The following is a 27,549-nucleotide window of genomic DNA, read 5'->3' on the forward strand; positions in this document are numbered from 1 at the left end:
AGCACAGCTTGAGGCAGGAGGGAGATGAAGCACTGCTAAAAAGGTGAAAGGAATCAGCAGTGAGTAACTTAAAGCGTTCATTGCTAGCTCCTGAGGAAAGAGGAGGGGACCTGAAGGGTTGAGGCTGCTTCAACCAGAAAGAAAACAGCTCTGTCTGCCGGGAATGGAGCTGTGCAGCTGCCATCACACCAGAAAGAGGAGGGGTTGCTGCGTGCCAGGGTAAACTGGACACAGCACCAAAACAAACGGCTCAGGCTCATTTTTTCATGAACAGTTTTGATGTCATCAAGGAGGAAAAAAACCAACATGTAAAACCAGAAAAATATCCACTTTTGACTTTGATAAACAGTCTGTTCCCATGGGCAGGGAGTTTGCACTTCGCCTGCCTGCTCTGCCCACACAAAGCCATGTCAGCTGCAATGACCATGGGAGACACAGACAAAAAGTGCCCCTATATAGACTTAAATAAGCACAGCTCATACAGAGGATTGGCTTTTACTGATCTGGAATGAAGCTCGTTCTGCTAGCTCACGCCTCCATATGCCTCAGCCTCTATCAATCAGTCTCATCACATTGATCACTACAGAAATAACGCTGGCACCGCTGCCACATTCAGGCTTTAACATCATGCCCCACTCCTCCTAAAGCCCCTTGGATGCTTTTCAATGAGAACCAACCTCTCCCACTCCCCCACGCTCAGCACAGCCCTGCGGATCACAGCCAGGATCAGCGGCCGGGAGGCTTTGTGTCGGGGTCTCCGCAGGAACCCTCTCACTTTGCAGGAGTTACATGATTTCCCTTCATGCTGTGAGAAATTAAGCCACTTTTACACTGATCCTTGCTCCTTCTCTGCCTCACGAGCACTGCTGCACGCCTGCTGCCAGCAGCCTCCCACGTGTGTCCTCCAGTGCCAAGTGAGCCAGCACGCCCGTCCCTCTGAGCTGGGGGTTTGCTCTCTGCCCCCTCCTCAGCACCATGCAGGCAGCTGGGGCTGGGTTGGAAATGCCAATGTCAACCAGCTGCCTGCCCAGGGAGCCAGCCCTGGTGCTCATACAGCACCAACAGCATCTGCACAACACAGCACTGAGAGCACAACTCAGCCAGCCAAGGGAGAAGTGCCCTGAAAGGTCATTTCCCTCTGCCCTTCCAAATCATACCCATGATGAGCAGCTTTCCTCATGGCAATAGTTTTCCCATTACTGCTCGCTGACTGGAGCACAATGAAATGAGTGCTGGGCTGCAGGGGTGAGATGCTCAAGGGCAGCCCTGATTGCTATGTGCAGGCCTCCAGCTCCCGTTTCTGCCCTGGTTTATGATGCCTGCAGCCCCATGCCTGCTCATGGAGATGTCCCACATCCCACGTCCCACATTCCATGTCCCACACTGCATGTCCCACATCCCATGCTGCTCGGAGCAAGCACACTGCAGCAGCACCGACTGCAGGCTTCCTGCCCAGCACTCGCTGTCACTTCGCCTGCGCTTCTTGGCAAGTCAGCAGCAACATGGATGACACTTGCCATGCACACGTCAACAGTGTCACACGTAATGACATGCAAGCAGAGGACGAGCTGGAAATAAGAAGCAGCCTGCGGTGCCAGATGACAGATCTCCGCAAAGCTGGGAGCTGGAGCTTGCTGCAGTATTTGCACAGCTCACGTTTCTGCCCCAAAATATCACCTAACAGCCAGACGTCAACACAGAGAAATGCTGCAAAGAAACACAGTGAACAGCACCGCCGTCCCTTCCCAGCTGCTGCTCTGCCTGGAGCAATGGCTGTGTAGGGCCTGGGGCTCCCACCCTCCTGCACCACCACCATCAGGTTCTGCAACTTTACACGACTTGCTGAGATCCTCAGCAAAGCACCCAGCCTCTTCTGCCTTCCTTTCCCCATCAGTGGATTGAAAAGAACGATACTCCTCAACACTCCGAAGGCAGCTCCTCCAAATCTCAGCTGAGGATCGGAAAGTGAAGCCATGAAAGCACAGCTCTGTGAGGCTCCAGACTTTAAAATGAGCTCGCTGTAATCTAGGACAGGGCTTGGGGATTCAGCAAAGTCTGTATTTAATGTATTTAATGCAGACAGCAGTAATAACACTGAAACTATGTGTGCTCTCAACGAGCTTCAGGACACTCCTCCAAGGAGCTCCCAGCCCCACTGAATACCCTGGAGCCGCGTGCTCCCAGCAGAACTGATACTCTCTGTCCCATGAGCCATGATCAGGGCGGTTTGCAGAGCACCAGGCCCTGGGCTGAGCAGCAGCAGGCTCAGATGGGGACTTGGAGTCAAAAGCTCTGAGCAGTGGAGAAAAGACACCCAGGAGCACTGGGCACTCCTTCAGAGCTGTGCCTCCTGACCTCCTTAATCCCCGTTACACAAGCAGCCTGTGGCACAGCCCTGCAGCAGGTACTCGAGGCGCGTTGCCTGGCTTTGCAAAGAGCTCAGTGATGCAATCACAAAGCTTCACGTGGGGATTGATGCTAACAGCACTGCTGCCGAGTATGCCTGGAGTGTGGTTGCTCCCCACACTGCAAAGTGAAAAGGGTCTTCTGCTCACTGTGCAATACAACTCACAGGACTGCTCTTTGCTTCAAGACCAAGTTAATGAAAACACAAAAACCTAACGGTGCCCCACACGCTTGCTCAGCAGCAGCATCTGAAACATACCTGGAGCAGCAGTGCCAAGCACCTCCCAAACCTGAAGAACAGGTCCTGGGGAGCTCGTAGTCAAAGGCTGCATCCATCACTCATTGGTCCCATAGGAGTGAACACTGATATGGAACATCTCTTACACACAGTTTCAGCAGGTGAAACAGCACTCCTAAGAAGCAGCACATTCCCTCCTGATACACTAATATACATGGCAAAGAGCTTCTTGTTATTCAGAGTCACAGAATCACTTGGTTTGGAAGGGGCTCTTAAAGGTCACCTTGTCTCACGCTCCCCTGCAATGAACAGGGACACCCACAGCTCAACCAGGTCTCTCCACCTCTCTGGGCAACCCGTGCCAGCACCTCACTGCCCTTACTGAGGCACCCAGCAGAGTAAGATTTTTCATGGAGCACACGGACACAGCAAGAGGTGCAGAGGCTCTGTGATGTGCAGAAGATGCTGAGAGAAGAGACATGGAGCGTGACCCCGGGCTGGAGATGGGAAGTATCACAGGGCCCCATGAATCATAGCCAGAGCTGCAGAGTGCATCAAAATGGGAAGATGGGCAGGAGGTGCATGACAGCAAAGCAGGAAACAAAAACGAAAGCAAGCAGGAGTTTATGCCTTGATTTAGCAAGGTAGCATTTAAAAGTATTTGTATCAACCAAGAGCTTATTTAAACGAAGGGCTGAAAATTGGGATCAGCCAGAAAAGCACAACAAACCTGAGGCCATTAGTCTGCAAGTGGGTCTCAAGGGCACTTGAGGGAAAGAAGTAAGTGGACCCCAACACTCTCGAGGATCACATCTATCCTGGGAGAAGATTATGTGGTAATAAAACACACTCAGCCAATTCCCATGGTTAATCATCTCTGCAAACGGAATGCTTCAGTTTGGCTGAAGGGAGAAGGCTTTTTTTCCCCTATATTCTCCCTTTTAATACACCAGATAGAAATAATAAATAACCCCACACAGCACTTCCCTTCCGAAAATACTTTGCCTTATGACAACGAAGGCTTCAGCCACTCATCTTCTCACTACCTACATTCCAGTCTAAATTAGTCCTGTCCAGTGTCCATAAATAAATCAGCTTAGGAAAGTCAGTGGAAAGATAATTCTGCCAGCAACCTTCAGAGGATGCTGATCCTGCTGTGCTGCCAGCTCTGCTCGCGGGGGAATTCTCCTGCAGCACACTCCAACTTTAAAAAGGCATTCTACAATTTAAAGGGATGATTTTCATTTTCTGTTTATTAAAATAGTATCCAGAAGGCAGTCAGACGCCCAAGCTTCTTACCAACTTAAGCTCATGGATTGTATAAGCACCGTTGCTTCCGAATAGCAGAGCAGGTGTGAGAAAAGGAGCACAATGGTGAATGGGTGACAGGGCTGGGGGCTGCACCACAAACAGCACTCTGTGACCCTCCATGTGCCCAAGCCCTGATTTGTTAATGGTTGTTATGCCACCTCTATGGCTCCTATGAAAGTCTGTAACACCGTAAGCCAAAAAATGATAGTCCGAAAAAAAAAAAGGGAAATCCAAGGAGATATTGCAGCAGTCAGGCTCTACACGACCTGGCCTGATGTTGAAAGCAGCACACAGGTGGAGGGGAGGCAGCTGGAGGAACATCTCTGGGATGTGGGTGCAGGTCCCAGCAGGTGGCTGAGGATGCTGCCCCTGTAGCAGCACAGTATGGGAAGCATTCCCACCCAGCTCCCACACCAGAGGACTCAAGATTTGGCAGCTGTCTTTGCAAACACGTAACAGAGAGAATCAGGATCAGCTCAGGGGGGCAAAGGTGGGGAATGCAAACCCTCGGCTGTGCTTCCCTCTGCTGTGAGGCCAGCCTGCTGCCAGCACCTTACCAAGCACATTTCTAGCAAGAAAATCCTTTCCACACAGACCTGCCTGGTACATCTACATGGCAGTGAGCAGCTCCCTGTAACTGCACCGTTTGTCACTGCTGCTGCTGGGCTGCATGGCTTTGTACCTTCAATTCCATCCCTGCGGTCCCCAGCTGACCGAAATCTGCACTGCAACTGAAGACTGCGGTATTTTTCCTTTCTGCCTCCCTCTTGCTTGGTATAACCCAAACCTTCAGCAAAGCACTCATTATAAACACCTGGGCACGGATACATGCATGGCTCAGCACTGAAGCTCCTGCCTGGCTCCTTGCTGCTGTTTCAGGGGAACAAAGCAGTTGGATTTAGCCCTGGGTGGATGCACCAACCTCCTGGAACAGCAGCTCTGTGCCCAGAAGCCCCCCCTTCATGACTGCACAAACACCAGTAACTATCAGCACAGCCACAGTCCCTTTGTGCTGCCCAGGCTGCTCAGGAAGGGTTAACACTGCCTGCAGCATTGGCCTGCCCTCCAGTACAGCAGCCAGTGAGCGAGGCTGCAGGTGACGTAATGCCCGGCTGGCTGCGGGATGCGCATCGTGTCCTGCATCCCGTCCTGCATCATGGTATCACATCCTGCACCCCATCCTGCTGGGGGCCAGCCAGGCACCTCGGTGTCCCCAGCCAGGCAGGGACCAGCCCAGGTTTTTCCCAGTGCTCCCCAAGCAGAGGTTGCTATAATAAATAAGCATTACAGGCTCTGAAAGCATTTACAAGTTTACAGCGATTGCCACCGCGCCGCTCTGCAGGTGCACCCTGCACAGCTCCTCTTGCAGCTGCTGGCACAGTGCATGTCCTGGCTGCAAAAATCCTTGTTTAGGCACTGTGGCTCTGGCCACGGTTGGGCTGCTCAGGTTTGCAAATCCCCTTCTGAGAGCCCCGTTTTGTTACAAACAGCAGGGAGGTGGTTGGGTGGCCCTTAGGATGCAGACACTGCACACAGGTTCTGTAACTTGTCCTGGAATCTCCATGCCATGGTTAACAGGGACCATCAGGAAAACGCTCCCTTTTGTCCTCTGCATCTCAAATCTCCTCTGGCAGCAGCCTGTGAGCAGAGTAGGTCCCTCCAGCCCTCTGGTGTGATGCAGTTCTCTAAGGAGAAAGCAACTCACTCCTCTTTGATGTATTAAAAAGAGGAAAACAAGCAAGCAGGAGGAACCAAACAGCCATCTTGTTAAGCCCAGACAGCTCTTCCAGTTTTGCTCTGGAGCTGTTTATCACCATATAAAAGCCCGATACCCAGCAGACAAGATGAAGACTACAGCACTGATGTTCCTGTCTCTCTCACAGTTATATTCCAAGCCAAATCTCCCCGAGACTCAGCTCAACAGATGAATTATTCAGGTCTCAGCTCTGATTCCACCAACAGAGTACAGATGTTTTTCTGCTTGACCAGAGCATGGCAGAGTCTGGGTGGGAAGCAAAGTAACACAGCTCAGGGCTGCTATCAGTGAAGGCAGGGAGACTCATACATATGTTTGCTGAAGACAAAAAACGCTGCTTCTTCATGTAACTTCAGCCATGCTACTAACAATAAAGCATCTGGAATTAATTGTCTTAGGCAGATAATGCTTCCACAATTATTTCGATAATGCAAATAGCCCAACTTTTATTTCTAGACACCTACTAATGGGGAGCAGAGGAGGCATGAGCGACAGCAGCAGTCCCGCATCTGCTGTTCTGCAAGCAGGAGCTTCCCCGTCCCAAGTCCCAAATCCCAAATCCTAAACCTACCCCACGTGACCTCCAAAGGAGTGCAGGTGAAGCTCATACCGAAGCTGGGGCGCAGGGATGCGTGCTCCCTTAGCACGGTGCAGGCACACAGGTCTCCTCCGTGCACAAACCCACCCAAGTGGAAGTAAGGCTGCGAGCAATCTGAATGGGCAGCAGCCAGGCTCTGCAATGCACTTTGAATCACTGCTTTAACACTGAACCCTGAAACACAGGACGACAGTCCCTGCTCCGAGTCACCAGAGGCAGAGGGTGGCCTGGAGCAAACCTCTGCCTTCCCACCACCACACTGCTGCAAAGCAATACGTGTCTTTGTGCATCTTCCAGATCCTCTTCAAATGCAGTGCAGAAACTCCAATCTACCACCAGCCCTCCCTAAGCTCAGCCAGGTGCAGCAGACACGGTCCTGCAGGCTCAGCTCAGCTCACAGAAGTGTAGCTCTCACCTGAGTTCCATGGGATCACCAACAGCAGCTCTGGACACAGAACAGCTGATCCCATCATCACCGCTGCTGGACCATCCCAGCCCTCTCACACCTCTGAGGGGCTCTTGAGAGCTTCTCATCTTACTCAGCAGGTAGGCAAGATGCACTAACCCACAACAAGGGGATGGGGCTATAATTACTGCAGCAGAGCCCGGACCCACTTCTGGGTGGGGAAGGGAGGAGGTAGAGGATGGAGATGGGAGGTGATGGAATGAGATGTGGAGACTCCACGGAGCTCCCCAAGGTTGGTGGAAACCAGCCCCCTCCTTCCATACATCTACTGCTGGGATATGCCATGTGCCACATCCAGCAAAAGTCACAGACATCCACAGGGAGAACAAGCAAACATTTTGAACACATGTCCAAGTGGCTCAGCACTAGGCAAGAACATGCTGGATTAGCATGTTTCCCATAACAAACTAATAAAGGTGAGGATTCACTGAAAGCGTACCTGAGGATTTGTCAAGCAGGCTGTAAAGCAGAAACGATTAGAAGTAACAAAGGAAGGCAATCATGCTCATCCCCTCTCCAAGCACTGGATACAAAATCAGTGCTGTGCCCCAGCCCATGCTGATGCTCCTGTGCTTTTTCTCCCACGGTGGGGACCCCAAAAGCTGACACCCCCACTGGGGCTGCAGCTCCTGAGAGAGGAACCCACTCACATGAACCTGACGGAGCCCTGAGCTCACACAATTTCACCACAGTGGGTGGGAAAAACAAACAAACAAACAAAAAAAATACAACCCAGGCATCTCATGTTAAAACAACAGCACGGCTCCAAGAGACACACAGAGTGCTGCAGAATCTTGCCTGCCCCTTCTGCAGCAAAGCCCGAGGGAAGCTGCTGATGAGTCAACAGGCAGCAGGCAGCCGGCTGCGGGAGGGAGGGAGGGATGGGAGGAAGGAGGGAAGGAAGCGCAGCCCCGGCTGGGACGCAGTGTGCTGGCTTCATACTCCAACAGAACTGTGGTAGATGCTGGGGCACTTCCTGGGTTCAACACCTGGCAGCCCCACATCTTGCCCAGGGCTCCCACAGCAGCATCATACAGCACAGCCAGAGCTCTGCTCCACCTGCAGCTGTGCTTCTGGAGGACATGGGATAGAGGAGACTAAAGGGGACGGTCACATCACTGCCCGGATGGCGTGGCAGCCGTTCATCCTCTCCCACTGACCCACCACCAGCATTTGTTCCTTCCTGTTGCCACAGCACTTTCTGTTTTCTGTTCAAACAGGGCCACAGCAACGATGCAAGGAGAGATCTGCGACGCCAAGAATATCTGGGAACCCTGCCAGCAAGAAGCAGCCTTCCTGCTCGTCCTCCCGCTGTGCGCACATTCACAGGAAGCAGAGTATACAGCACATACTGATGGAGCTTAATGTGAGCTCCCAGAGCTGCCTCGAGGTCCTGCCCACATCCCTGTCAGCTCAGGGAAGGGAGATGTTAAACGATTCACTAAATAAGGAACTAAAGACTTACAGGTGCACAGCACCAGAGATAGGGGCCAGTGCCGCACGGAACGATGCTCCTGGTGCACCAGGATGAGCTGGGGTCAGGCTCTGTACCCACTGTGAGGGAAGGGCTCTGTGGCCCCATATAAGAAACCATGCAGAAAGCAAAGAGCATCTTCCTCCAGAGCTCATCATGGCATAACTGTGGAAAGGTAGAGCTCATAAAACCATAGAATCACTGAGGTTAGAACAAACCTCTCAAATCCCCAAATCAAACCCAGACCACCCCCACCACATGGTCAATGACCACGTACCCAAGTGCCATCATCTCCACAGCTCTGGAACACCTCCAGGAACAGTTACTCCCCCACTCCCTGGGCAGTCTGTGTCTGTGCCTGACTGCTTAGAGAAGAAATTTTTCCCAATACCCAACCTGAACCTTCCGTGGAACAACTTTGGCTGCCCCAAAGGTTCTCGTTCCCAGCTGGTGACTGAATGGTCCCCATACTTCGACGCTCCCAGACCACCAGGATAACTGCATTCGGTGCTGTTTCCTTACTTGCTTACCCTTAACCTCAAGCTGTGATGGTCCCACTCTGCATCCAGCACCCTGGTAATGTCTGTGCTGGGGTTCCCCCATCTGTGAACCCATCCTGGGGCTGCATGGCTCAGCCCTGCTACTGGGCTGCCCAGGGCACCTCCTGGCTATGGGACCCAGACTAATGGGAAACACCACTCTTGGGAGAAACTAACTCCTCATTTTCCCTGCTCTCATTTGCCTTTCAATGGCTTTTAGAGCCAAGCTTTGCCCTTGAGGCTGTGGGCAATTCCCAAGCAAGCTGCTGCATAAAATGAACCTCCTTTTAAGCACTGATGAGTCAGGTTTGTGGTGAGGAAGCATGCAATGTTCCACACTGCCCAGCGGCTCTGCTGTGCAGGCAGCACACACATGGCTGGTGGCATCCAGCCCCAGGCACCAGAGCACAGTGACACAGGGGCCAAAGGATGCTCTTCCTCTGTGCCTCACATCAGTCTGCAACGGACCCCGTGTTAAGGTGGTTCTCAGTGAAGGCATTTCCAGGCAGCTGCTTTCTGAGGAAAGCATGCCTTAAAAGAAAGCGCTTTCCCCTTCTGCTTCACCCACAGCTTTGACATTTTAGAGCTCCAGCAAAATAAAACGTTTCAAAATCTCATTTTCAGCTTTGGATTTGCACAACCTAGAGGCAAGGCGCAAGGAGGAAGAGTGCACTTCTGAGCACCCAGGCAAGAGATTAGAAGAGCAGCAGCTCTGTGCAACGCACCTTTCAGTGCATTTCCCCCCATTTCTATGGGCAATGCTCTCTAACACCACATTGAGATGTGGCACAAAGCAAAATGCTGCCCCTGGCAGTGCTGCACCTGAAGCTGTGCCAGCTCTTGCCCTGGAGGAGCAGTAGTCATTGGGCTCTGAGCTTCCAGCCTGCAAAAAGCTCAGTGCATCACCAGCCCACAGCACTAACTGATGTAGTACTTAGGGCAGTGATGCCATCAGAGGGACAGAGTACCCCACACCATGTGTGCTGCCCTGCCAGAAAAGGGACGGATGCATCAGAAAAGGCACCTGCACAGCCATGAGCTCATCTTGCTGCGGTGGGAAAATATGCAGCTGTCCTCTGGGCAGAGACCCACACAGAGACAGAGCAACACGAGCAGAAGGCCTCTGTGATTTGGTTCTGGTCTGCAAAGAAACCCTACAGGAAGCAGGACAGAGCTGCCAGTGCTCAGGAGCCCTGGAAACAAGGGGAGGGGAGCAGACAGAGGTGTGATCTGCCCACAGAGCTCACAGCCGGCTACTCAGGAGCAGACACAGCACTGCCAGGCAGATGCTGCTGGGGTCAGCTGCAGAAGGGCACCTCCAGCAGGGCACTGCCAAGCTATCACTTCTCAGCTGGAAATAGCCCCAGCATGATCCTCAGCTGGGGAGCAGAGCACTCACGAGCACAGGCTGCGGTTAGCTATCAAAGACAACTTTAAAAAGATATTCTACTTGCCGCTTTTTTTTGTTGCTTTTCCTTTTTTTTTTTTTTTCTCCTCTTTTCTTAAGGATTAAATCAACTCAACAGTCCCCTTTACAACTTCCCTTTTGATGTGTTCAGACTCATTAAAGTTTCATTTCTTTCTCTGTTTTCCCTTGGGGAGAGCTGGGGGGTTGGGGGGGTATGCACAAAAGTTTGCATCAGACCCGGGGCCGGCAGCTGCAAGAGCAGCTGTGTATGAATGGAGCTTCCATGGGACCAGTGCTGCCCCAAACCCCTCACTGTGAGCAGCCCACGGCCCCAGCCCACCCCACAGCAGCACAATGCCTGTGCCATGGCTCCCCCTGCTCCCCCCACAGCATCTTCAGCCGTGGCTGTGATGGGGCAGTGGCTCGTCCATATTTCTTTTGTGCCTCAGCAGCTGTTTTAGTGCCTCCTTTAAACTTCCCCATTTTAAAATAGCTAACAAGGTCCCAATCTAGGCCAATGCAAGGTCCCGCAAATGCCTGACTAATGCTGGGCTCCCCAGCCCTCTAATCTCTGCATCCCCATCACATTCGCAACACAGAAGAACGGCTCACAGAAGTTTTTAATTTAGGGGCCAGCTCCTGCACCCCTACATCATGACATACAGCTCCATCATAGCCGTAGAATGAGGCTGGATTGGAAGGGACCTCACAGCCTCCCCAGTCCCACCCTGCATGTGCTGGCCAGACCGCCCAGGGATGAGGCATCCAGAGCTCTGCACAGTAATGCCAGTGACTGTCCACCACTGGGTAAAGAATGTCCTCCTAATATCCAATCTAAATCTCCTCTCTTTTAATTTAAAGCCATCCTCACTTGTCCTATTGCTAACTGTCCATGCAAGAAGTCACCCTCTTTCCGTCCACAAGCACCCCTCAAGTTCTGAAGGCTGCAGTGAGGTCTCCCTTCTCTAGGCCAAACAGCCTCAGCCCTTCTCCATAGGAGAGAAGCTCCACATCTCTGAGCACTGAATCACAGAACCATTAAGTCTGGGAAAGACCTCTAAGATCCCCAGGTCCAACACAACTCACCCTATCACACCCATGACCACATCTCCAGGTGCCACATCTCCATGTTTCTGGTTTCCCACCAGTTCCAATGCCAGACCGCTCTTCTTGAGAAGAAATCATTCCTAATATCCAACCTAATATTATCTTCACAGCTTCCCTCTGGTTTTCCCAGCTCAGAACCCCCAGCCACGAGCACGCAAGGCGCAGGGATGCTGCTTACCTGACCACGGGCTGAGGGATGGCCTCGGCACTGGCTGGGACCTGCACGCCCTTCTCCCACTCCTGGCGCCAGGGGTCTGCCAGCACGTAGTACTCCTCAGGGCTGAGCTGGAAAGAGTCGGGGATCTTCATGGCCGTTATCAGGTCCGTGCGGAAAACCTGCGAAGGGAAAACACCAACACTGGGTGGAGGGCAGGAAATGGGGCATGGCCATGGGCAACAGTGTGACAGATGTGCCACGTTGGCCTGACGCCGTGATGGGCGGCATTTTTCCGGGTGCTCACAGCAATGGGCTTTCTACCATTTTAACTGGGGCAAGAGATGCTCCTCTTACTCTTGACATGAAAGGAGATGAGCAGCTTTTGCACACCCACAGGCATGCAAGCACAGCCCACCTCACTGGGTGACCCTGCCCCAGTTTTGGCACTGCACACCTGCAGGTAACTCCAGATGTTACTGGAATCAACAGAAGGCATTTGGAGAGATTTATATGGCAACAGCTGACAGCAACTCCATCTCCAGAACTGCTGCAGTGGGGAGCATCAGCATCAGAAAATCCCCACAGCAGCTCTGCTGCTCCGGCCACAGTTGGAGCCGTGGCTACGGAAAACCAGCCTGGGGTTGGGTGAGGAGTTTGGAGCTGGTATGTGAAGATGGGCTCCCCGCCGCCTGATGGGTCGGTGGAAACACAAAGGCATCGCTGAGCTGTAATGCCATTTCACTTGCTCATTGTCTCCCTCATACCCAAGGGCAAAGCTGAGTTTACAGTCTTGGAAAAAAATTCTTTGCTTAGTGAACAGGAAAATCTCTGGCTAAATGGTGATACAGATGCCTGTGTCCATGCCCACAGCCAAACACGCAGAGGTTTCTCCTGACCCACTAAACCCGCTTGGAAACACAGAGCCCTCCGTGTGACAACCCCCACTCCTGGGCAGGGAATGGGCTCTCTCCCATCTCTCGTTTGGCCCTGCAGAGCCTTCCCCAGTGCACTGCGATGAGAAAAGCATTCCAAAATAATCCACTGCGGTAAATAAGGCTTTCCTTCCAGGGGACTGCCTGACAGCAACGGCGCGAGCAATCCTGTCTATTGCAGGGTAAAAATAAATTGTAAATGAAAATGGATGGTTTCTCCTTTCTACCATCTGCTATTAGCTGCAATGATGTCAATGATGCCAGCAGCCAGACTGGGACACCACCGAGCTCCAAGCACTGCTCCTTCTGCAGAACTGGGACAGACCAGGTGTTTCCTTCAGTGCTGCTTTGCCCGCTTCCAGTGTCAGCCTCAGATCGAGGGCTGCTTTGTGAGAGCCACAGTAGAGGCCACAGGATGGTTTTGCATTTTCAATTCAATGATAACACTCTTTGGAGTGTTTTGGAAACTAAATCAGCTAAGATGCAGGAAACTGGACATTAACTAAGACCACTCAGACTGGGATTTAGGTCAGTTTGTTTAATCCCCAGAGCCTCAGCTGATAACCCAATTAGAGTTAAACACAATAAACAACCTTTTCTATGTTGGGACCTCCTAGAACTGTGCAGGTACCTCCATCCCATTGGTGCTCAGAACCCTACAAAGCAGATCTGAGCAGCCCAAGCACAGCCCCAGCACATCCCTCAATGAACACAACCAACAGCCTCCATACTGCAGTCACACATGGGCTCCATGTCAGAAAGATCAAATTCCTCTAAGCCTCTCACTGCAACAAATTCCTTGCTACAAGCACCACAGAAACGCTTTGCTGTGCTGTCAATGCATTTAAAAAAAAAAAAAAAAAAAAAGATTAAGATCAACACTAATTAAGCACGAGGAGTCTGCAAGAAGTCATAATCCTCGCAGAGCTGTGTGTTGGTGTACCAGGCAGCAAGAAGAAAACAAGGTCAGCCTGCTGCAGCTCCCTGCTACATGGCAGCACGCGGCCACGCTCCGGCCAGGACACTGCGCACACCTCACCACTGCACAGCCCTCCCTGCAGCTCCTGCCCCCCGCACAGCACAGGCTCTTCCCCAAATCCACCCCTTCTGACTCTTCAGCTCGCATCCCCGAAGAAGCAGAGTTTTAATTTTAAGCCAAATAAGCACGATTGTATCTATTTCCCCAAAGATGATAAGGCGCATCGCGGGCTGGATGTGCAATCTTACCACTTCATTTATTTAGTCCTTCTTGGAAAACAGATAAGCTCGCACTTCCAAAGGCAGTGAGCACACCAGCACTTTATCACAGCGATGCCTCTGTCTCTTCATGAAGAACTGGAAACGCTCAAATTATTAACTATCAAAGCAGAACACTTTAGAAATGATAGAACGCCAGAGAAATTGTAAAGGAAAGCAGATCAGTTGTCTGGAAATCTCCCAACAGCTAATACGCACAAATTGTAATCTAAATGTCTTTTTGTTTTGAATTGTCTGGGATTAGAGTTGGGAAAAGACTCAATTATTCTACTCAAACTCTTCTGAATTATTTATGAAAACTAAATAAAGGACAAATTGGGCACTGATGAACTGAGGACCTGGCGGTGAAGAGAAAGTTGTGTACCAGAAAACAAGCAATTTTCCCTCAATAGCACTGTTTACTGTTTCTTCCCTCCCGTAGGAACCCACAATTTGTCTCAGCAGCCCGGCTGCCACCTGCCCTGTGCCACAGCCATGCTGCAGGGACCAGTGGGTGCTCACCTTGGTGGCACCTGGAGCCAATGGCAGCACCAAGAGAGACCGAGCAGCCAACTGTCATACACCGTATGGAACCAGCAGTCAAGAATTACAGATGTGAATTACTTCCCTTTGCTTTCATGGTACTGTGTGATTTCAATGGCCAGCAGAGCTCTTATATCCAGAAACACCCGGTCAACGTGACCGTTCGGTTACAGGCTCCTGTAGCTCTTGTTAGCTAAGTCAAGTCCTGCCATACACATCCCATGGATCTTTGGGAGCACCAGGTACCTCTGGATGATGCTCCACTGAACAATATGAAGAAGCCACACCTGCACCTGCCTCCTTCCACGTGCTCCAGCCAAGAGCTGCCCAAGCAGCACAACAGCTTCTCCAGGAAAGAATCCCATCATGGAGACCTCCATCTGTCCTCTGCCGTGTTCCTCAGCTTCACCACTGGGTTCCAGCTGACCTACAGGGCATCAACCCACACCGCTGGCACACAGGGCAGTGGTGACCTCCCAAAGGGTGACAGGGCCATCATGTCACTTGCTGCCCACTGGCCCCTTATCACCCGCTGCTGCCACTTCCTCATCCCTTCAACGCACAATGCTGGCAGCCCATCCCAGAGGACCAGAAACATGAGAAATCAATGCAATTCAAGAACCATCACATTACCCAAGGATATATCCATCTTTGTTATTATTTCTGTAGTTCACTGTTGTGAAGCAAAAGCCATATTGATCTCTCTCAACTAAAACCAAAGACTACATTAATGAGAAACAACATAACTTCTGATTCTGACATCCTAATTTCTCACTTTGCCTGGCTCCAAGAAGGGTATTCTTGGGTGACTGCGCCAGCAACCCAAATGTCCCCTCCTGTGACCTGCGGCTGTAGCCAGGGCTCAGCCCAATGTGGGTCTGCACTGCACAAAAAGCATCCTCCTCCAGTTCTGCATTTCATCTCTGCTCATCAGCCCTGCCTTTGTACCTTTCCACAGCCTCTCTGAGATCCCCATATCAATGTCAAGGTCTTTACACTCGCCTACAAACCTCCTCAATTCAGCAATGAGCCGAGCTCACCACTGCTCAGCTCCACATAACGCGAGGACTGTGCTTTCAGAGGCAGCACACAGCGGGGCCAAAGCTGCCACTTACCCCACCAGCCCCACACACTGACCCGAGAACATCAGATTCACATCCTTTACTAACTGCTTTCCACTTATATGAGATCAGCTGCTGGGTGAGAGCCAAGAAGCTGAATCTGTTTTGGTCTTTAAATCTAAACTAAAGAAACACTCGTCTAGCGCTGCTTTTAATCAGCTATGAGAAGCGCAGTGAGCCCGGGGACCACGCCGGGTTCTGCACAGTGGTGGCAATCCTTGTACAGGTTCTTGTTTGTGCACACTGGTGTTTGCACCCCCAAAGGTTCTGCAAAAATGAACCTCTCCCAAGTGCTCCACGCTGCAGAGCGCAGCCCTCTCCGACACCCAGCGTGCGCAGCAGCATCCCTGTAAGCTCCAGAGCAGCACTGGGAGCATTAGGCACCGTTTCTTCTGTGGTTGTGCAGCACACAACCAGCCACAGCTGGTTCTCAGCATGAAGCAGTTCTGGAAACTCAGACGAAAGGTTTTCTTGAGGTTCTGGTTCGACACCTCTCCTCCATCACCACCCATTCCACGAGGTCTCACCCATCCCACAGGTCTCTCCTCCCTTCAGCGATGCAATGAGCCCTTCATTCTTTCAAGCAGAAAATTGTTTGCTGTAGCTCATGAGTCACAAGGATTTTGAGAGAAAGAGAAAACAATGAGAACAATGGGAGCCCTGGGAATATCTTTTGGTTGGACAAACTGTCTTCGTATCAGCTGGAGCTGGCACCTCTGCGGGTCCAGCCCTTGGCTGCCCACCCGGCTCCCTCCCCATCTCATTTCCCAGGCATTCTGTCACACTCTTCTGGCCCGTTCCAAAAGGAGCAGAGCAGCAATGTGCAGTAGCAGGGCTCAGAAACGTGGCAGTGCCTGATGCGTGTCTGTAAGCCGTGATATTATCTGCCTGTGGGGAGAAAAATACTTACTCTCGTGTTCATTTGGGATCCAGGCCGCTATCTCTTAATCTATTCTTGTTTCCTCTTGAAATGCTGAATGTTAAAGACCCAACGAACAAGAGAATTTAAAATAGGAACTAGAAGCATTTTCATCCTGCCCTTCTCAGCATTCAAAAGACAATGGCATTAATCTGTTAGAACCACGCTGGCTTGGGAAAAGCGACAAAGGCACCGCAGTCCAACCTTTCAGCAGTGGCATATTTTCTCTTCATTCAGCACAGTAGAAGTATATCCAGCCCTGCCTGGCCACATGGCCTCTTACAAATGTCTTTCTTAAAGCACGGAGAGCCCAGTGTCTAAATTCACAGCTACCTGTAGCAGCACGTACCTACTGCAATGGGAAAAGATTTCAACACAGAGAGAAGCGGTGCAACAATAATTGCTTCCTAGAAGGTAAATGATATAAAAATGAGGGCGTTTAAAAAGGGTTAAGTGCTTGTAAAGAGATGGAAAAAGACATCTTCCCCAACATGGAAGTCATATCTAAAGGAGAAAAGCAGAAAATAATGTAAACTGCATAAATCCACAGCTTCCCTCTCATCCTGAAGACAGCATGCAGCTGCAGTCCTGAGATCCCCAACAGGATGGGTCTGAGCGAGAGGGGCAGTGCTGACACTGGGCGAGATGAGCAGCAGCTGCACGGGGAGAGCTGACAGCAGAGCTGTGGCAGGCAGCAGGGCGACCCAGGGCAGCAGGTACCTCTGCCCCCACAAAGCATTCCAGCAGTGCAGCTCGTGGCAGCGCTCTGGATCCCGAATAGTTCAGAAGCTAATGACTAACATCCTGGCTAACGCAGTGACTCAGATGTAGCATCCAAGAGAGTCCCCAGGCCGCTGATGGCTGGGAGCTGCAGGATGTAACCGGCGAGCATCATTACACACTTGCCTTGTTCTTATATCCTCTGCTTAGACACTGACAACTGTTCCCTGTCAGAAACAGGATAGAGGGCTGACGACAGCCATCAAACCCAGCGAGGCTTATGCTTGCAGCCCTGCAGCCCTATGGCTGGGGCAGGATTGCACGAGAAGCAAAAATCCATACTTCAGGCACATCTCATCCCTGCTCCAGATTCAGCATCAAGAACCAGGAGGAGCTGAGAGCACATCCTCTACCCTGCTGCCACCAGCAGCATCCCTGCACCCCACAAAACTGCTTGGGGCAGCAGCACTTGGAATTGCAGGAACTCTGCTCTCTCCAGCCCATGTCCAGGGATGAATGAGCCCTAATGAGATAAATGCAATCAGGAGATTAACGCAATCAGGCACTGCTGATGCAAGGAGCTGCCTCACTCCATCCTCAGCCCCGAGGCTTCCCTGCCAGCAGCCTGGTGGGTACGGGGATGGCTGCCACCTTTGTGAGCTTTCACAGAGCCCAAAGTCTGGGACACATCGGGAGAGAGCCCAGGCAGAGCCCTGTGACATGCACAGATAAATATAATCACCCTCCCTGGCAATGGCCACCATCACGGATGTTTACAAACAGCTCAGTACTTTTCCATGTAAAGAAGCTTGTTTTTCCAGATGCCTCGTATTGGGTGGTTTTTAATGTGCGTAGTTAATCCCTTCTCACAGAGTCTTTCATAATAAACATCACCCCCTGACCCAGCTAATAACTATGTAACACTAATGCTTCTGATTTTTTTTTTATCTCCTGTGAACGCTGCCAGGGGAATGCAGATGGCAGCTCCTTCTCTAGCCCTCTTGCAGGGAAACAGGGACACAACTTTGGGAGGGACAGCAGAAGTCGGGGGTGATCCTCAGGCTGTCCCCCAACACCACTGTCCCTGCATCCTAAGCTGTGCCTGAGCTGCCTGTGCTGGGGAGCTGGCAGTGCACAGAGTGCTGCTTGGATCCTTGCAAAGCCAGCAGCCATGTGCAAATCTCAGTCTAGGCTGGTGTTTGAAACAGCTGCATCACCCCAAAATGACCGAGACAGGCTGTATGGCAGCGTGTGATGTCCAATAGCTTCACTGTGCTTTCCCTGTTACCTTCTCCATCCTCAGTATGATGATCAAGGCACCTTGGTATTTCATGTTAAGCAGGATTGACAGCGGTGTGTTGACAGTTTTGCTCTTCTCCACATTTGCCATTCCAGCACAGGATGCCCACCTGGCTCTATGCCCTAAAATCTCCCTGCTCAAGGCCCTGCAACACGTCCAATGGACAGAAACGGGCCACTGCTGCAGCTCAGCACCGGCACAGCATGCCTAGGGTGCCAAGGCCACAGCAGGACATGAGGCAGCTGGGGATGGTTTGGAAGATGCTATTGCAGTGGAAATCCACAAACCAACGCTGACTGAGGAGACCTCCACACCCCTGCTGTGTGCCCTGGGCCGTGCCGATGATGCCCAGCCAAGCCCTTGGATTCCACCCGGAGCTGAACCCGGCTGGCACTGCACCCAGCAACTGCAGGGAAGATGCAAGATGGGGAATTCCAGCTGAGATCCAGACAGCTCACATCTGCTCAGGTTCCCACTGAACTTTTATAGTTGGTTTGTCAGCTTGAGCGTCCTGGCCCATCTCCAGCGTGAGGCACTGCGTGTCGCCTTCCCCAGGTCCCTGCAGTTCCAATGCTAATGTGCTGCTGTGGATCACTCTGCCTCAACAGTTACATGAACCCAGAACAGTCCTCCAGCATTGCACTGCCAAGCTCTGCTCCAGTTTCCTTGCTCCAGGGCTGCATGCTCTGAACCTGGTCCTCACAGGCCCTAATGTCCCAGTGGGTGCCACAGACACAGCCCAGTAACATCCCCAGGGTGCACACCTGGCTCACCCCCATCCTTAGTGCCATCTCATGGAGGGGTGATGGTGTCTCAGCAGGGGGAGATACCCCAGACATTGTCTCTGTACCCGGGCCTCAGCTCACAGAACCCCCCATCGCTCATTCTGAGAGACACACTGATAACCACAAAGCAACATTCCCAGCTGTCAGCAGGCACTGACACCTGTACCTGGGCTCTTTGTTTGCTGTAGAGTTCCCAAGTACCTCAGCAGTCACAGCAGCTCCTTAGCCCTTAAGGCACAAGCAACCTGGGCTTTTTAAACCCCTGTCCACTGCCAACACATTAGATACATCAGTGTAAATCTGTCACAGCGAGAAAAAACTAAGCGCAGCTGTAACTCAGGCAGTGACCACAGGAAAACCTCAAAATCTCAGCTCAAAGCAAAGGGGGGATGTTACAAAGGTCTGTGCTCACCGGGCCACAGCCCAGGAGCAGCACAGCGCAGCAGCTAGAGGCAGGATTTACAGCCTGCATTCAGGGAGGCTGCAGCCCTGCCAGCTCCACCTTCAGCTAAACTTAGCTCTGTTTGGACACTGGTCTGGATGGAAACGTGTGAGCAATGTCACTCTGGCTTTGCTCACACCGCTCTGGGAATGAAGATGACTGCCACTAAGCAGAGCAGTTGCTACAATAACAGCTTGTGCTCAGTATAGTTTCTATGTCTATTGCAAATGGAATTGAGCCATGCAAGGGCAGCAAGGCACAGCCAAAGGGCACCAGGTGGGCACCAAGCCCGGGATACCAGCCTAGGGCCACCTCCAAACCCCATCTGCACGAACAGGGCCCCTCTGAGAACCAGGAGATCAGGTCCTGGGCAGCACTTCACACTGTATACCTCAGAGGGCTTCTTCTCCTTCTGCCGGGACCAGCTGGATTTGGTGCTGGGGATTTTGGAGCATCTGGACGCGGATGTGGTGTGACCTGCAAGAAGGCAGAAGAGATGTTACCCGACAAAGAGACCAAGTTCTGTCTGCGTCACTGTCTGTGTCACTGCTGCCCCCACAGCCTCAAGCCAACCCTGGACAATGCTAGGAGGTGATAAACCCCAGTGTGGCGTTACAGCTGTGCACATCTCAGGGTGCTTCACCAGAACAGATCAGCATCACTTTCCTGATGCCACAGATGATGAAACAGAGCCCCTTGAACTTAAGAAAACTGCTCTCAAGAGAAGACATCAGAACTGCCCAAAGCCATAAGAACAAATGGCTTCCATCAGGGAGTAAGCCAGGGATCTCCTGGAATCACCACTCAGGGAGGAGATTGAACTGTTCCAGCACGGATGCTCCAAGTGAAGGCCCTGAACCACTCAAGGACTTCAGACTCTGGCAGAAAAGATATTGACCACGAGTATAAAACTTCCTCGCCAGCAGCAGGATCAGTAACTTCCATACTGTGTGCAGCTCAGCAGCCCCCTCTGCACACGACAGCACACATCAGTAGTAGGAGAGTATTTGCTGTGGGATTTGGGATTGCTTTACTCCAGGATTATTATGAATGGACTCTCATTGTCCTGACTCGTGCAGTACTGCCACTGCTGCTACCACCTCCATGAGGCAATGGCTGCTGAAGCCTGAAATGCAATGGGAGCTCTGTTATTAATTACTATTTCCAGCTCACCTGTGTGACTACTACTACTACTGCCAGCATCAAGAAAAAAGCTGTTTTCATTTGGTGACAGTAAATGATAAACTAATTGATGGTGGCATCTTTTGTACAACTGGATCCCTCCAGTTGCATAACAGTATTTTGGAAGCACACCAAATTGGCTGTCAATAGGTCTACTGAACATTGCTTTTACCACTGAAGGGCTAAACCACACTGTGCCTATAAGCCAATGCCAAACCAGTGCCACGTGGCACTGCAATTACACAGGCTTAGATCATCACTACCACCACGCCTTCTGAGCAAAGGCACAGCAAAGAGGTCATCCTTCTGTTTACAGTTATCCTGCAGGAGAGCATTTGTCAACAGCTTCACTATCACCTGCAGCACAAGTATCAAAGTCCAACAGAGATAAGGGCACGATGTTTTATGCCATGCTAAAGATGCCTCAACCCCCAACGTGGTTCAGCGGTGCTGCTGCAGCGGGCAAAGCCCTGCAATAAGTAGGAGAGGAAAGCACTCTATTTATAGCCAAAATTCAGCACATTTGCACATGTTTATTGTTGAGCACATGCTTCTGTGCTCTGCTGAATGAGGATGAAGTGAGGTATGTGCTTGACAGCAAGCGTGGGCTTGCAATCTTTGCTGGCTTGAGCCCTGTCCCTTTTCCCACATCCCTCCTCAGCTCACAGGAAGGGAACTGGAAGGCTTGGGCTTCACCTTGACCCCAGCAGAAGCCTCCCAGCACAGCTCAGCTGAGGCCTGATGGGGCTCACGGCACAGCTCCCTGCATGAGTAGGGGACTTCCAACAGAACAAGGAGCCTACAGCCCAACATCTCCATTGCTATCAGCTTCTGCTGTACATCAGTGCTGCACTTCTGACAAACCCAACCCCACGTGCAATTCATTGTGAAGCAAATCTCCAGCAAATGGAGCAAACACAGCTTCCTCAGCTCTTCACAAAGTAATTATTCCAACGCTTTCCCTCCTGGAGGTGAACCACTTCAGTTGTCTCGCCCAAAGTCTCAAATTAAAGGTCTTACTGTCAGTGGTGTCTGAGTTATCACTGCTGATCGAGTACTTCCGTCGTTTTTCTTCCATCTGCAACAAAAAAGAACAGTACATTACACCCCACGCCCAGACCCCCTCTCCGCACCCCTGCCTGCCTGCCCTGGGTGCCACCCCCCAACAGGGCACCCAGAGCTCCAAAAAGGACACGCAAAATCCCCACTAGGTTTTTATTTATCAGCACGTGGCTGCACTTCTTCCCCAGCTCTGCCTGCTCCCAGCCAGTACAGCGAACACACAGTGACTGCTCAGAGCAGTGCTCTGCAGCACACACAGCCCCAGGGCCCCGTGCAGCTCCACACTGAGTGATGCCCCACGAGGCTGCAGGGCCCGGAGGCTGTGCCCAGAACTACCGGGCTGTGCTTGTGGGAAGTGCACAGCTACAGGAATGGAAACTCTGTGCATTCTTCATATTTCTGTAGGGGAAGTCCATGCAGCACTGAATTCAAGAGGACCCCTGTGCAACGAGCCTGGGGTTTTACCCTCTGAGTCATCTTCCCACTCGGGCTGCACTGACTTCTTTTAAGAGCTGTGATGTATCTGCAGCCTGAAGCATGCTTCCCACAGCCCAGACCTCCTCCAGCACTGCTGGGCAGCTCCCAGCTGCTGCCACTGCACCTCCTGGATGAGAGGGGCACAGGGCAGCACTGCAGGGGGCCCAGAACAAGGCAGGCATGCCTGAGAGCAGCACTCCCTCTACCTGGGAATTGAGCAGGCAGAGCTGAAGGGGAAGCACCTCTGTGAGCACCTGTGTTAGCAGGTGCTTGGAAAAAAAAAGGGATGGGAGGGGGGGGAAAGGAGGACAAAAAGAAAATGAAAGCATAGGTTTTCACTTGTGAAGAGCTTGGTTTCTCAGGGTTCAGCAGGTGGTGATCAGCATGGCCCCACCTCCAGGGCTCTGATGGAGCGCTATGCATGGACCACGCTGCTGAGAGCCACAGGTTGCAGGCACCAACCCCATGGAATCCTCCCTGGTGCCTTCTGTAAGAACACTTTGTAAGAACATGAGGCACAGAGACTCTGTGCTCCAGGGGAAGGACACAACTGCCCTGTGTGGTTCAGCAGCAGCACACCACACACACCAGAGGAGTTCCACTTGGGCACAGTTCCCCACTGCTCCCATGAGGCCCTCACAGCACCTGTACCCAACGATCTGTATGTACACTGTGCTTCACCACACCAATAGAAGGGATAATACCACAAAGCACCACCATAAACATTTTAACTACTGGGGCTGTTGCAAAGCATTGCCCTGTCAAAACGCCATTAAAAACGTTCCTTGAGAATATGGCAATGCTGATGCATTCCTCCAGTGATTCCCAGGTTAGCAGCTGTTACTAAACCAGCTGAGTTCCAAGCAACCGTTAGGTTTCGCTTGGGGAAAGAGGATATTGAAGGCAGATTTATCTGTAGCTTGCTTTCTTTCAGTGGAAATGCTACCTGCGTGCTTGGCTCCACTGGCTGGCTCTTGGAGAACAGCGATGGAGCTGTGCTTACTGATCCATGGAGCTGCCCAACACTGACAGCCCATAAACCAACACCAACAGGTAGAAGAACCACCTGAGCTGGAGCACAGGAATGCTACTGAGGCCCAAAGACATTTCCAGTTCTCCCATCTTTGGCTTTATAGCAAAGCAGCACCATCGGCATCACTGCCCCGCCATGCATCTTCAGAGCCCAGCACAGGGGTCAGGGCTGGGGCTGCTTGTGACCATGGGGGATTTGTGGGATGAGTTTGTACTCACATGCAGAAGCGGCTCAACACCACAGGTTAAATTGTGGCTCTATTTCAACAAATCATTTTTGCCCCCATATGACAGGAATCAAGAGAGCATCCTCTGAACTAAACTGCATTTCAATTGCTCTGAATGAAACCCCTGATTGAGCCAAGTATGGGCATCTCTGAACACAGCAGCACCAAAAGGCAGCTCCAGCCCGGGCAGGGGACAGCACACAGCAGCACCAACCTCCTGCAGGAAGGGAAACAAGGGACGAAACCCAAAGCTGAAACCCAAAGCTCGGGCAGACCTTTCAGAAAGTAACTTCCAGGACACAGTTTCCTGAAGAGCTCATCTTCCAGAGCCCACCAAACAGTAGTAAACTGCGGTACTTAACAGAGGAATTTACTGTAGAAAAAGGGTAATTGGGCAATTTCCCCACCTGGAGCTCAGGGCTATAAGGCCTGATGGTGGCTGGGCACCCTGCTGGCATCCCTCCACCCCTGCTGCCCGCATCCCAGCCCTCGCACCCCGGAGCTCTCTCTGCCCATTCCTCCCCCCACCAGCCTCCAACTCTGTGTTACAGAGTCATTCAAAGTCTCCACAAAACGCAGTGCATTGCTCCAAAATTAATCCTCCGTTTACATTAGGAGCTAATTTCACCTTTAACTGACCCGTTCTCCACATGGCATCATTATTAAAGTCATAAACAAATACCAAAAAAATTTGTAATACTTTGAAAAGGTCGCTCTTAGGTCAAACTTGGCCCAAACTCTGGCTTTTACAGAGCCAGAAACCAGGAGAAAGGTTTCTATGTATGCTCGCTTAAAAGATTCAAATAGAAACAGATGTGGGTTTCTTTTATAAACAAATGAACATCCCCCTGAAGTGTCTGCAACTCGACTGGACTGCGCCAATGCCTGCAAACCCGAAAACCGGACTGATTGCGAACTAACACATGCTCAGCATCGCCTTTGTTCCAGCTGAAAAAGGCAAATAAATGCAAAACCGAGGAACGCGATGGCCAACCATCAGCCTAAACAAATTTAAATCGGCAGGACCCGGGGCGAAACAGCCGCGGGATGGGCAACGGAGCAGGGGTGAGCGGCGGATGGAGATGCTGCCATACCCCGCGCCGCTGCATCGAGCATTCCCGCCGAGGGAAGTGCCGGTGTGAAGCATCCCCATCGCCGCTATGGGACGAGGGCGAGTTCTCGGGGATGCTGTTTTGCCCGGCCCACGGGAAGAAATCGAGGAGCAGAGAAGCGGAGGCAGACTCAGAAGCACCTGCCCAAACCCTGAGCTCCTGTCCTGCCGTTCGCCGGGTCCCACGTAACCAGGAAAGGGTTCAGGCCATCTCCTCGCCCTCTGCCAGCCCCTTCGCTCAGAGGAACCGCGGAGGTTTCCCAGCTCCCTGCGAGCTCCGCGCCCTGTGCATCACACGTGCGTTCGGGGATTCCCGGTGGCACCGCGTGCGGCGGCCCTTTGGGTCACCGAGGGAACGGTTCCGAACTGGGATAAGAGAAATTCGCGCAGGTTTGTCGCTTCTACAGGGAACACAGCACAGAAATCCGCACAATCCGCAGGAAAAGCAGAGCTCGAGCATCGGCTCGTGGCAGCGCTCGGGATGCGCCGCGCTCCCCGCACCGCGACCTCCGCTCGGTGACAGTTGAGCAACAACAGCGGCTGAGATATGCGCTGTGTTTGCGAGCTGCAATGAGACTGCAGAAAACCACTTCCCTGTTTGTTCCTCCGGCACAGAAATAGGAACACAAACAGAAAATAGTGCCCCCAGCGGCACGCGCACCCGCCCGGCTCCGGACCGCCGCGTCCCGGCGCATCCCGGTGCGCCCCGGCGTGTCCCGGCGCGGGGGCTGAGGGGGGGCACGGAGCCACGGGGCGGCCCCCGGCGCTCCCCCCGCGTTAACCGTTTCCCGGCTCTGTCTAGGAAAGCGGCACGTTGTTAGAAAGCTGCTCACGGAGGGGAGGGGGGGCGGTGGGAAGCCCTCCAGCCCCGCTCCGCTGTCCTGGCGGCGCTGCCTTTTCTCATCACCGACCGGGGAGCTCCGGACGGCCCCACTTCCCCGACGACACGACGTACTTTCCGAGCGGGGATGCCCCCGCAGCGTGCCCACAGCCCAGCAGGACGTGTGAGCTCGCAGCCCCGCGCTCGGGGCGGGGGGAGCAGCTCTGCTCCGTCCCGAACCCTCCGGGGAGCGCAGCGCAGCCCCGGGCAGCCCGAAGCCGGCAGCGGCGGATGGAGGGGTGCGGGTTAAGGGCTGCCGGCGCAGCCCCGCGCCCAGGTGGAGCCGCCTCTCGCTCCAGCTGCGCCGCTGTCTCGGTTCCTAGGGGCACCATTTAATCTCATTTAAATTTAAATGAAAACAAGCCCTCGTTTACTTCCTGTGCTTTGCCATTTTTTTGCCCCAAATCTAGCAGGGGATTTTCTTTTTCTTCTAACTTTATTACTCACATTTCTAACTTTCCTTTCCTGACTTGTTACCCTCTCATTACTCATTCTGCCTGCAGCGTGTCCCGACACAGCACCGGCAATCAGCCGGGCCATCCCGGGGCCATCCCCATCCCGCTTCTCCGCACCGCACGGGGCTGAGCCGCACCGGAGCCCCCCGCACCAAACCCCGCACTCAGTGCCCCGCGCCGGCCTTGTGCCCGCCTCTGTGCGGGGCCACCTGCCCGACTTTCCGAACTCGGTGCCCAAACCCCATCAGCAGCCACATGAATTTCATCTCCCCGCTTTGAAATCTCGCACGTCCCCTTCCCATTCTGTGCTCCAAGGCTTCATTTTTAGAGATCAGCCTGAATTTTCCTAAGGAAAACAAACGTAACCTTTGATGTAACCTTTCTGAGAGCTATTTTTGCTCCTATCTGAGCTTATTTTAACCTCGGTAGCCAATAAACGCTTAAAGGTCAAACCCCGTTCCTACGATCTCCCCTCACCCCCTGGGGAAAGCCGGAGCTCTCTGATTTTTCCCAAGCAAACCCCCTCCCTCCCGACCATCCCAGCGCCCCTAACTCCACACCGCTCGGTGCGGGGGGTAAAGGGGGGGACGAGCTGAGGGTTTTTCCTCCAGATGCCTTCAGCCCCTTCCTCGCTCCGCAAGCGCTCGGGGTTCACAGCTATGAGGGTTATTCCCACCCCACCCCCCGCGATGGTGGCAGGTGGGGAAGGGGCCGGGCGGCCCCGGGGGCGGCGGAGCGCTGGGGCGGGCGGGGGAAGGGGGGGGCAGGAGGCGGCCGCCACGCCTCCGATCCTCGCGCCGCCGGGCACCGCCCCTACGGCCCCCCCCCCCCCGAGCTTCCCCCCCCCACCCCCTCGCCACCGGTAACGCGCAGAGCCCCCTAGAAACGCGGAGAGCGGTCCGTCCGCACAACCGTTGCCGCAGTTATTAATTTCGGGGGAATACAATGGGGGGGGTTGGAGGGGGGGGGGGGAAAAAAAAAAAAAAGAAAAAAAAAAAAGGAAGAAAAAGCTGCGGGGCGAACCTGGAAAAGTTCGTGTTTACATCCCCGCCGCTTCTCGCCTCGCGCACTTTAAAACCGGGGAAGGGACCAACATGCGCAATCCGCCCCCTGGAAATGCCGCACATCCCCCAGCCGGGAGGAGAGAGAGACGAGTAAATAAATAAATAAATAGAGCAGATAGGAAAATAAATAATTAAAAAAAAAAAAAAAAAAAGCGAGCCGCGAAGTGCCCCCCCCCCCCCCGCCCCACCCCCCCCCCCCCCCCCCCCTCCCCATCCGCCTCCCCCCGCGCAGCCTCACCTTTGCCGGAGCAGCGTCCGCGGAGAGTTGCGCCTGGCAGCGGGGGGCGGCGGGGAGGGGCGGGGCGGGTGGGATGGGGACGGGGACGGGATGGGGATGCGCAGAGCCCCTCACGCCGCTGTCATCGCCGCCGTCCCGGCCCTGCTCAGGGGCGGCCGCCCGGGAACTCCATGGCTGCTCCCAGCCGAGATGGCCGCTCGCAGCGCGGCCCGCCGAGCCCTGCCCGCCCGCCGCGGGTGCTCTCTGTTGGGTTTTTTTTCACCCCGCACTTCCTCAGGATCTCCTCGCCCCGCCGCTCGGGCTCCGGGAGGAGGGAGGCGGAGAAGCCACTTTCGGAGCGGGGCCGGATAATGGTGCTGCCGC

The 27,549-nt window shown here is 53.0% G+C and overlaps 1 protein-coding gene across 3 annotated transcripts in view; it reads right to left on the reverse strand.

Annotated features, from left to right (window-relative positions):
- Positions 1 to 27,247, reverse strand: part of JADE2 (jade family PHD finger 2) — a 53,953-nt gene extending 26,706 nt beyond the window's left edge. The window contains exons 1-4 of one of the 3 annotated variants that reach the window (XM_042826055.1): positions 27,187 to 27,247; positions 21,661 to 21,718; positions 19,850 to 19,935; positions 11,482 to 11,639 (exon numbers count right to left, since the gene is read on the reverse strand). In XM_042826055.1, coding sequence (XP_042681989.1) covers positions 11,482 to 11,639; positions 19,850 to 19,935; positions 21,661 to 21,718 — 302 coding nt within the window. In that variant the 5' untranslated portion in view covers positions 27,187 to 27,247. Of the gene's footprint in view, positions 1 to 11,481; positions 11,640 to 19,849; positions 19,936 to 21,660; positions 21,719 to 26,907; positions 27,033 to 27,186 lie in introns of those variants that run through there. The other 2 variants (XM_042826056.1, XM_042826057.1) reach the window with 2 other exon arrangements.
- Between the last annotated feature and the right edge of the window lie 302 nt (positions 27,248 to 27,549).

The sequence above is a fragment of the Centrocercus urophasianus genome, unplaced genomic scaffold (assembly GCF_019232065.1).
Source record: "Centrocercus urophasianus isolate 14NV4802_14NV808 unplaced genomic scaffold, USGS_Curo_1.0 seq_26, whole genome shotgun sequence".
Classification (NCBI taxonomy): domain Eukaryota; kingdom Metazoa; phylum Chordata; class Aves; order Galliformes; family Phasianidae; genus Centrocercus; species Centrocercus urophasianus.